The sequence below is a fragment of the Vulpes vulpes genome, chromosome 12 (assembly GCF_048418805.1).
Source record: "Vulpes vulpes isolate BD-2025 chromosome 12, VulVul3, whole genome shotgun sequence".
NCBI lineage: Eukaryota > Metazoa > Chordata > Mammalia > Carnivora > Canidae > Vulpes > Vulpes vulpes.
Window position 1 is genome coordinate 89,426,340 of NC_132791.1, and position 10,780 is coordinate 89,437,119.

Below are 10,780 nucleotides of genomic sequence, written 5' to 3' on the forward strand. Positions count from 1 at the left end.
GGGGGCAGGGGTCAATGACAAATGGGAAAATGCTGTGAGAAGTTCAGTTCTCTACAAAGATGAGAGGTTGCTGTTAAATCATAAGGTTCTGAGAACAGCAACGTGCACTTGCAATACATACATCCTGAGCCCAGATCCAGGACCCCAAGAACCATGAGGGTGCAAAAAGGAGAGAAAGCCAAAGTGGGAGAAATTCCATTAGGAATCTGAGCTTGATAACAGTATTTTAAACATGGAGAACTTGGGTTGGAAAATAAGCATTTTCAGGACAAATGCTTTGTCTAAAGACAAAGAAAGAAAACATAGTACCTTGAGCATCACTATACTGGAGTATTACTAGAAGAAGAGAATGGAACAAAAAGATTCCTCTTTACTCATATTATCTAAGGATTATTTAGTAAGTAAACCCTAAAAAATAATAGTAAATTCAAGTTCCCCATTATATTCTATTTCATCCTATAGAAATTGACTTCACAAAGCCATGGGACTTGTATGTCTCCTTCTATTCCTTTTCTCTTCTCCAACATTTCTTCCACTACATACTGCAAGGAGGGACCACCAGCCACCACCCATGAGGCTGGAAGGCAAAGCTTTTATGAAGGCTGACTTTGCCTTTACCACCCAGAACTCTCTGATAATATCTACTTGGGCACCAGTCTCTGCTGCCCTCCAGGAGCCTCTGGGTAAAACATCTGTACTCAAGGGCTCAGAGTCCAAAGATGCCACAGCTTGCTGTGTGATCTCAGGTCAGTTCTATCCTTCTCTGGACGTTGGCTCCTTCACCTGAAGACAAAAGATTTCTCTTCCTCAATGTCAATAGGAGTCTTCTTGAGGGAACTCTAGCTTCATTATAATACTTGGAGTTGTGAGAACTGTACTTAGTATAATATCCTGAATATTTCAGGAAGCACAGGCAGGATTAAAGCCAATGATTTCCATCATAAAAGAAGGCATTCCCTGAGGAGAAAAATCCAGTACCCCTTTGTGGGCTTCTCCCTCCACCAAAGGTCACGACTCCGCACCCAGGATCCTCTGGTCCTCAGAGTACCGAGATCAAAGCCCTGCCTGGCCTCTAGCTCGAAGATAGAAATCTTTCCTAAGTGGACTTCCAGAAACCACACTTCTACTGGAAAGAAAAACAGCAGGAAATGTGACAGACCATTCTACCGCTTTACCTCTCAAGCTAGCATGAGCCTTGAATAATATCGAATCTTTCCTCTACATACTTGAAAAATATTCATTTCCTCTAAATATTCCAGCTTAATTTTACTACTGACCTCATGCCCTAGGAGAGCTCCTTCATGCTTCTTGCTTTTCTTGCTGGCTACTGAAGCAGGAAGCATGGAGGAAGAGGATTTGAAGGCCCAAGTAATAGGGGGAAAAAAGAAAAAAGAAAAAGAAATCTTATCACCTTTGCTTGATGCATCCTTCTTGTACTCAGTGGCTTCTTTCCATCCCAACTCCCTTTTAAAGGTAACGGATCCACGTCCTCCAAGCTCAGAACTTCACTCTCTCACACCACCTCCATTTCTTCATGCTTCAGAACATCACATGCTCTTTCTTGGAGCTGTTAGAGAAACTCCCCACTCCCTCACTTAACTGATGAGAACACTCACGATGCAGGAAGACTCGTTGCTCAGGATTAAACAGTGGCCAAGTTCAAGCCAAGCCCCCGGTCATTGTGGACAAAACTTCACAATTCCCTTAAGAATCACACACCAACAAACTGTTTGCTAGATCAAGGGATATCTGGTCCTCCAAGCCCTGAGATCAAAGCTCTGCCTGGCCTTTAGGGCAAAGAGAGAAATCTGCTCTAAATGGACTTCTAGAAAATACACTTTTAGATATTAGACTGTCCCTTTAAAAAGAGAGAGAGAGAGAGAGGAAGAAGGGAAGGTGAAAAACAATGTCATAAAGATAGAAACTCTGCCTGGGACATTGGCTACACACACCTGAAGGCTGGTATTCAACGTCTTTCAGATGTGTCATTGTTTGGACAACAGTGATCATCGTGAGCTAATATTTGTTGAATGCCAGGCATTCTTTCCTATTTGGGAAGGATGGTGACGAGTCTCAAGAGCTCATCAAGCTCTTTTGGGCTTCCGTTGGTAACAACCATATGCAATACCAGTCTCCCAGATGGTTTGGCAAGACCAGCACAGCAAAGTGGACAGGAGAATGTGCCACAACCCCCACGCCCTACACCCAGCTTTCAGTATTTCAACCACCACAGGCATGTGTGCAGTCCTGGGCTACCATGGAAAAGCAAAGGCACTTAGTGTTCTTTAATAAACAAAAGTCTTAATCTGAGCCAAAAAAATAAAATATAAAAAAATAAGAGGGGCCCCTCACTTGCTCTGAACCGGCTGTTTCCTCCAGGTATTTTTCTAGCGTGGAATTGTGTCTAATTAGGTATGATTCGGGGAGTCGTCTTGCCACTGCTTCCTTCGGCCCCTTGATTTGGAGAAAGCACCTCTCACCACACCATCCGCTTGAACTGTGGGATCCTGTCTCATAGCCTAAGCAAAGTTAATGGATGAAGCAAGCCCCAGGAGAGTTTTAAGGTCGGGGGCATGGGGGAAGAGGAAGCAGAAGGCTGCTGTCCAGGGAAACACAGAGGTATTAATGCTGGGTTTTTGTTTCGTTTTTCCCTTAATGTAATCTAAAGGCAACTTTTAAGATCTAGATCAAGTTCTTTTGTGATTAGCCAACACTATTTTCCTTCTTATTACTACCACTCCCCCACCAAAAAACCCAGCTTTAATCATTTCCCTTCATAATTCTTAGCACTTTGGTCCACTTCTTGGGAATTTCAGAAATGATTCAAAATCAGTACAGTAGGGAAAAAATATTTATTTTCTAAAGTTATTACCTTGACAGGCAAAACAAAGCATTTTCTCAATTTCATTCAGAAATACATTTTAAAAAAATACATAGACCAATATGGCCTGCCCAAATGTATATTTAACATGGTAAATATAAGGAATAAATTGTTTAGAATATAAATATCTATAAAAAAATAAGTACATCGAAATTTAATCCAACCTCTTCCATTAGCCAGTTACATAAAGGACAATAACTTTACTGCTTTAAAGCATAACCAAATGTTTACTTTTCAATGTCTTTTATGAACAACCCTATACCGTTGTGTTTCCAAAGATCAAGGTAAGGGAACCTCCAGATTCAAGGATCTTTTTCCTTATGGATCAGAGCTAGTAGATTACCATGAAAATGTTACATCTACTACTGGCATGTTAGACTAGACATCTATGAGGCCAAGATTTACTATGGGGGTTTGGGGGGAGGGGATGGCAAGAGGGGACAGAGCCAGGGTAGGCAATAATTAACGGTGGGGAAGTACTTCTACCAGAGTGCAATATAGGTGAGGTAGACTCAGATTCATCAAACCCATCCTGATTTACAGTAGTAACAGTTTCTTTTAGTTTTTGCATTTTGTGAATTTAAAAAAAAAAAAAGTCTTTTACTTTTTTTTTTTTTTTTTTTACTTGAATGTCCTTCGAATGTGTTTTCAATTCGTGCATTCCTTAGAAAACCTTTGCATGGACTTAGGAGTTTCTCCCTGAAATGTGCCAGGCACCTGAGTGAGACACAAACACTCCCTTCGGACTCTCTTCAGAAATTCCACCCTGTGTGGAATCTCTTCTCCAGAGGATGACATCCTAATTCACAAGTCACTGTGTCTCTCTGCTTTCCAAGTGGTCCATTGTCACCCCAAGCGAGGAGAGACTAAAGCAGTTATCATTGATGGAAGCAAATGAAGATGGATTGGGGGACTCCTTAACCTTCCCTGGAATGTTTAGAGCAAGGGCACTGGCCCGTTGCCAGTCTGGAACAAGAAACAGTCTAAGCAGGGAGGATGCTTTTGCTCTGATCTCAGCCATGGGGAGAGAGTGCAGAATTAGCTGCAGGGTTCCCTCCACAGAGGAGAAGGCTTGCAGGCCACAGGCCCAGTCAAGGTGACCAGTCATCAGTGTGTTCGATTATGGGTCACTTTGTTCTCTCTGTAGAGCTCTGCTTTCAGCTTTGCAACACGGAAAGCTGTTTTGATGCTGTTGCTGATGGCGTCCAACCTATTAAAACAAGACAAGAGAAAACAAATATTTTTTTAAAAAATCACTTCTGGGCAAAAAGAGGCATCTAAAATTAGAATCTGGCACAAACAAATCTAAGTCTGATCCTAAACCTTCACCACCAACTGCAACAGCGTGCTACTCTTGGTTAATCTCAAGGGAAAATGAAGCCCATCTTTTATTCTGGAAATGGAGGTGGGGGTAGAGGAAGGGAGCTATGGTCATATCTAAAGGGAATTGGGCATTAAGTCAATTTTAAAATATATTTTTTAAAGATTTATTTATTTATTTATGACAGACATAGAGAGAGTGAAAGAGGCAGAGACACAGGAGGAGGGAGAAGCAGGCTCCATGCTGGGAGCCCGACGTGGGACTCGATCCCGGGACTCCAGAATCGCACCCTGGGCCAAAGGCAGGTGCTAAACCGCTGAGCCACTCAGGGATTCCCCTTAAAATATAATTTTATGGTAAACTGGAGATACTCTCTTTTATTCTGTTGCCCCATCCCAACTACCACCACCACGAGACTCTATGGAGAACTACCTCTGCATAGGTTTCAAATAACCATGGATGTCTTCTTAATCACAAAAGCAATTACAGGTGACTTGGTAGAAAATAAACAAAAAGAGAGGAGGCATACAGGTAGGGCCAAAGCAAATGGTGTACGGCACTTAGAAAATGCTATATTTTCTGCAGGTTTAATGTTTTCTTTTTGCAGGAAAAAGAAAGGGAATTGCAGTAGTGATTTGATCGTTGACACAATAATACTAATAGAAAAATAAGAATAATTTCCAAATCAGTTAAGGAACTGTGGTTTATGTAACCCCATGATCTGAAGGGAACATCGGGGGCCTGACATTATAAATATGGAACGGCAATGGCCCCACACATCCCAGACAGCTGAGGATGTCCCATACATCAGCAGTAAACAACACAGAGGTGGTTGCTGCCTGCCAGGCCTGTGCTCAGAACACTCTGATCACAGAACTTCTTGCCTCTGGATTTCTAGGAAAAGTTTCCATGGACCAAGATAGGGAAATGTAGGACACGTGAAAGCTCTGAATACAGATTTCCTCCCTCCAGCTTACAAATTCCAAGATGTTTTGGATTTGGAAAGGCCATCACTCTAGAGATGCCCATCACAACCCCATGGTGTTGACTAATCGGCATCCTTTCTCTGCCCCAGCTCACACACAACCAACTAGAAAAGATGAGAGCTATTCACAATGACATGGGCTCTCCACTCAATGCACTTCCCTATTTGAAGAAATAGGGACACCTGGGTGGCTCAGTAGTTGAGCATCTGTCTTCGGCTCAGGGCATGATCCCAGGGTCCCGGGATCGAGTCCCACATCAGGCTCCCCGTGGGGTGCCTGCTTCTCCCTCTGCCTATGTCTCTGCCTCCTTCTCTCTCTGCGTCTCTCACGAATAGATTTTTAAATCTTTAATAAATAAATAAACCCTCAAAACAGCATGTTCTAATTCTCACCATCCCTATCTAATGACTTTATTTTTCCCTTTGGCCATTGAAGTAACTGCTATGTTTTTGGGGGATTTTTTTCTTTTCTTTTTCTTTTTTTTTTTTTTTTTTTTTTGTAACTGCTATGTTTTAAAGAACTTGATCATCCATGACACTTGAATTTAAGAATAAAAAAATAAAATAAAATAAAATAAAACATCAAAACTCCTGTCCCTGAAAAAATTGTTACTTTCTCAAGGAAAGTGGCAAATACATTGACTCAGAAAAGCAAGGACTAGATGTGACCAAGTGACAAGGGTGCCCGTAGATGTAACTTGTTTGGAAAAGCTACCTTTGGACTGAGTGGCACAGGCTCCAGATTATCAGAGTGTACAGTGGGCAAAGATCTGCCTTCAAAAAAAATATATTTGAGAGGGATTCCTTTGCTCTTTTTAATCTATAGACTATGAAGATCTTTGTTGTCTTCTAAGCCTTTCTCTCATCAACAGGAGGATACCTGAAGGGAGCAGCCCCTTAGCACTGTTGACTGGGGCTAGCTGGTTGGGGGAGTCTCTTACCTTCTTATTTTTCTTCCTGCCACCAGCTGCTGCTGCTTGGACTTTTCTCCAAGCTCAGAACAGTCTTTTCCCTTCTTATGGCCATTCCAGCCCTTCTCCATACTGTCTTGCTTCCTGTTAAAATACAGATAGCGCAAAACATTTCAGCAATGGTACCTTCAGTTCTCACAAAGTCTCTGTTAATGTCTCTTAAACAAGAAGGCAACATTATGATGGGAAGATCAGGAGGCCATAAAACTGATCGAAAGCCAAGGTGTTTCTACCTCACCTGAGTTCTTTTCCCGCTTGGCAAAAAGTCCAGCACTTCTTGTCTTTTTGGCTAGCACACTGGCATCTCTTCCTGTGGTCTGTTGCCTTTGTGATAAATAAATCCTTTAAAGATCGCTTAGACCTAGAAGGGCTTCCAAGTCCATACGGAACAATGTGCCTATTAGCAAAAAAGATGAACAAAAGACATTAGCATACTTATGAGTCTTTGAAATGATGCATTCTGTGGCACAAACTCATTGCAGTGGGACCCAAGTTGCTCACCGCACAGCACCTGGTCTCACAATTTAGGAGGGTCCAGTATGGTGGTGGTCAGGGGCACGTGCCCATCAATGTCGCCCTGAGTGTGTACCCCACCAGGAGAAAGCCAGTTTTCTAACTCAATGAAGTTCCATTTGGACTCTAAACAAATTTCACTTTCCTCTCCACGCAAACAGCTTTGTTTTTTTGTCCCAAATTATGACATCTCAGCTTTGGTGTCTGTTTCCTATTTTCTCCCTTTTCTGACTTTCTATCTAGTTAACAGCTACGGGGGGGGGGGGGTTACTTAGATGCAAAACTATGACTCACATGATTTTGAAAATCTATTTTCGATCCAAGACAGATGATAATGCGAAAAGTGCCCCCTGAAGGGGATGGGGGGGGGGGATGGGGAGGACATACTACAGCACACACCATTCACCCCCAGGATTGCACGTCTCTCGCAACTGGTGATATCATGCGACTAATAGAAGGACTCATTGCCAGAAGGCTGTCCAGTAATTTCCAAAGTGTCCCTTTTGAGTCTCACCTAAAAGGAATAAAGTTCTGTCCTTGGAATCCTACTTGTCATCAGCATTTTCCATCTATCCTGTCATGAGTGTTTGAGCCACGGGGCCTCAGAAGACCCTCCCCTCTGTTTCAAAGAACCTCCCTGCCTGTGTATTTTTAGGACCCGAGGGGCACTGTCCCCGGCCCCCCACCCGGGGCACCTTCATGTCGTCAGAAGTGCTACCTTCGGAATCCACACCAGGAGCTCCCCTAAAAGCAGCTAGAGTCACTGGGCTCCAGAGTCTGGGGAAGCCAGAGGTAAGGAATAGAGTTACGACGCCCTCTAGAGACTTACTCAGGAGTGTTGACCCAGATGATGTCAAGGTGGCAGAAGTAGACACACTCTTTATCCATCAGGGAAGAGCAGGAGCAGCGCTTGGATCGGCGGGGCCGCCAGGGTGCACTGGGAGCCGGCTTCTCCCCGCTGCTGTCCGGGCCTGTGCTGAGCTCCGCACCCAGGACCGCTGGGGAGAGAAAGAGCAGGTCAGCAGGGCATGTCCCCTGGGATCTAGAGGAGCACATAGAAGTCCGTGAAGCACACAGCCCGCCTTCAGCAAGAAGCACAGAGCAAAAGGGGCTCTTTATCTTTCCTCTCCTTAACGTGACTTCACCTTTACCCCCACTGGCTTATGCACTTTCAGGGAGATTACACATGAGCTGGGGTGTCAACCACCTGGAAAGGGGACTGCTGGCCAAGCCCCAGAGAAACGGGTGGCCATGCTGCCTGTTAGAAATGCAGGGTGGCTTCTCCATGGCATTTAATAGGACAGACTGATCTAGTAGGACAGTGGCTTAAAGTTGGCCGATGACCAAAGATCTAAAGCTAAATAAATCCCCTGCCTCTTCCTAGGTTCAGGGCCACTTCCCCATGCAGTTTAGGGGAGTACCTGCCACTTCACACCTGGTGGAGGGCAGAGAGCAGCCCAGGTGGTATATAGTCCTTGAAATTAGGAGGAATTCAAGAGGTTTGGGGGAGATGACTGGAGAAAAGAAGAGAAACCAGCCCTACAATAGTCATCACAAGTGGTAAACTCTAGAGAAGGTACTGACTTAGACTAAGACTGAGCAGCAAGGAGCTCGGGAACCTAATGCAGGTTCTATGGATTTTGAATTCAGAATCCCCCGAACAGGATGGCATGTGTGGGATTCGCTTCTTGCCCCTTCCCCACTGCGGCATCGCCTCTTCTTACTGACAAGTTAGCCATGCAGCTTATCTGCCCAATTTTGTACATTTCAAATGATCAGACACATTCCAGGATTTTCATTCCCTTGACATCTTTTCTCTTTAGTCAGGGTCATGAAAAGACACACACAAAAAAGGGCACTGACCCCAAGAAGGGGGAAACGGGCAGATGCACACGTACTATCTAAATCCTCAAGCAGCCACGACTTATCGCGGCTCCCCTCCCACAGCAGGTGAATAAAACTGAAAATAGACCTCACACCATCTTAGGTGCCAAAAACCTGCCAAAAGAAGCCTAAAGTCAATAGCGACAAATTTTAAAGAAAACATCTGCTTCACCCTGAAACCGCCGGAGGGTTATTCAACAGACTGTTCTGCAGGTGATTTTACTGCTCATAGATTGCTTGAATGACTTGAATAAAATTCCTTGGCTTCGAGGTGAAACGTCTAAATATTTTACACATTCACACGCTATTAAAACAGTATTTAAATAAGATGGAAGTTCCTATATGTCCTATGAACTGTACAGACACATGTGTTGCAAATATCCATTTGGCTAACTGCGAAGCTAGTCTTTGCCTTTCTTGAGTTATAGATTTTAAAAGCCCAGCAAATCCACACCACCTATATAATAACAACAAGTTATTTCCATGCTCTGGGAGCAATTGTTTTCAAGAGAGGAATTCTCTTCCCCCGCAACTCGCAACTCGAAAAGTTTTTTGTTTTTTTTTTTTCCCCAGCTCGAAAACTTAAGTAGCTTTGAGCAGTAAGTCCCAGACCCTTGCCATGTGAGCTGCAGGCATAAAAAAAGAGGAGGAAAACAGAAGCAAGAAAAACCAGGAAGGTGCACACAAATCAGTAGACAGCAACGTTCAGAGAGATTCACGAGTCCCCGTTTGCCTACCTGCTTCTGGAGCTCCTTGGAAAGCCACAAACAGCAGAGAAAAAATCATGGGGAAATAATCCATTTTGGAGAAGAAAAAAAAAAAAGAGAGAGAGAGAGAGAAAGAGAGGAGTGGGGATGGATCAAAGTCCTCTCCTGCCAACCCAACCTAAAAGAAGGTTGAAAATGAAAAAAAAAAAAAAATAGTAGTAATAATAATAATAATAGCTTCTGGTTGTTCAGATCGCCCAGTGAGCCTTCAGCCTAAAAGCGCTCTTTAGAAAAAATAAAATAAAAAAAGAAGAGGTTTAGGGAGGAGCGCGGGCGGTGGGAGCGGGGCGCACTGCGGGGCGCACGCGGGCGCTCGGCGACCTGGGGACCTCGGGGGCGCGCAGCCCGGGACCCTCCGGTGCGCTCGGCCCTGCGCCGCGGCACCAGCGCGTCTGGCTCGAACAGCTCTCCGCAGCCTTTTTATATTGAACCCCTATAGAGTGGGGGTGAGCAGCTCCCACTTTATTCCAGCCCCAGACAATGTTATTGTGTTATTAGTCACCAGCAGGCAACGTGCAGCCGGAGATAAGGGCCGGCCCCGAAGGAAATCGCTGCTAACTTCAGAGGCAGACGCCCGCCGCCGTCTGACCACGCGGGGGCCGGGCTCGGGCCCAGAAAGCCCCAGCGGAGACCTCGGGGCAGACCTGGCCGCGCCGCGCCGCGCGCCGCTTCCCCTCTGCGCAGGCATCAGAAGAGGGACTCCGGGGAAGTCATACCATTGGTATGAAAAGTATGAGCCGCAGTTTAAATAGATGGTATTGTTGTGCGCGGGGGGAATTTTTTTTTTTTCTTTTTTATTGTTGTTCATTTCGTTTTCCTTTTATGTCTCCGATTTCTTAGTGTGGATCCAACAAAGGGAACGCTCTCGCTCTTTGCTCCCCCCGCCCCACCTCCCCACTGCGGGGGTGGGGTGTGTGTGTGTGTGTGTGTGTGCGAGTGTGTCAAATTATTTGGGCAGGTCGAGGAGGTCCCTTACTCCAAGCCCCCTCCCTCCTCCGCCCCTAAGTTTTTTTTTTTTTCTTTTTCTTTTTTTGCTAAAGTTCTTTGCGTGCGCAGTGAAAAAGATCAGTGAGGCAATGGCAAGGACAGGACGGTTTTAAAAATAAGAAGAAGAAGAAGAAGAAGAAGAAGAAGAAGAAGAAATTAGAACCCTTACAGGCCCATACCCAGGGCTTTCAATACCACAGAGTGGCCACCTTGTCCCCCCACCCCCTCCCCCGACCGGGGTGCGTGCCCCCCCTCCCCAGTTCAATAGCACCCACGTTAAGAAGTAGCGCGAGAGGGACGCCAGGGGGAGATGAAGAGCTACAGGGGCTGATGTTTGCTGAGAACAAAAAAAAAAAAAAAAAAAAAGAAAAACAACAACAAAAAAAGCTAAAGCCCTGGCTGCCCAAGAACCCCAACGAAGGCAGCCTGAGATGGGAGCAGAGCGAGCAAGGGCGCCTCCTGTGACAAAGG

General features: G+C 45.0%; 1 protein-coding gene across 1 annotated transcript; it reads right to left on the reverse strand.

Moving 5' to 3' along the window:
* Nucleotides 1–2,833: 2,833 nt before the first annotated feature.
* EDN1 (endothelin 1) lies at nt 2,834–10,218 on the reverse strand. Its single transcript, XM_025999243.2, has 5 exons — nt 9,293–10,218; nt 7,501–7,669; nt 6,397–6,555; nt 6,129–6,242; nt 2,834–4,091 (listed from the first exon to the last, which is right to left on the reverse strand). The coding sequence occupies exons 1-5, from the start codon at nt 9,354–9,356 to the stop codon at nt 3,989–3,991; spliced, it is 609 nt and encodes a 202-aa protein (XP_025855028.1). The 5' UTR covers nt 9,357–10,218; the 3' UTR covers nt 2,834–3,988.
* Between the last annotated feature and the right edge of the window lie 562 nt (nt 10,219–10,780).

Coding starts and splice junctions, on each gene's coding strand:
- EDN1 (XM_025999243.2), bottom strand. CDS start 9,356: ATGGATTATTTCCCCATGATTTTTTCTCTGCTGTTTGTGGCTTTCCAA. Junction 6,243..6,396: donor CAAGCGGGAAAAGAACTCAG/GTGAGGTAGAAA, acceptor GTATTTTAACAG/GAAGCAAGACAGTATGGAGA. Junction 4,092..6,128: donor GCAGGAAGAAAAATAAGAAG/GTAAGAGACTCC, acceptor TTGTTTTAATAG/GTTGGACGCCATCAGCAACA.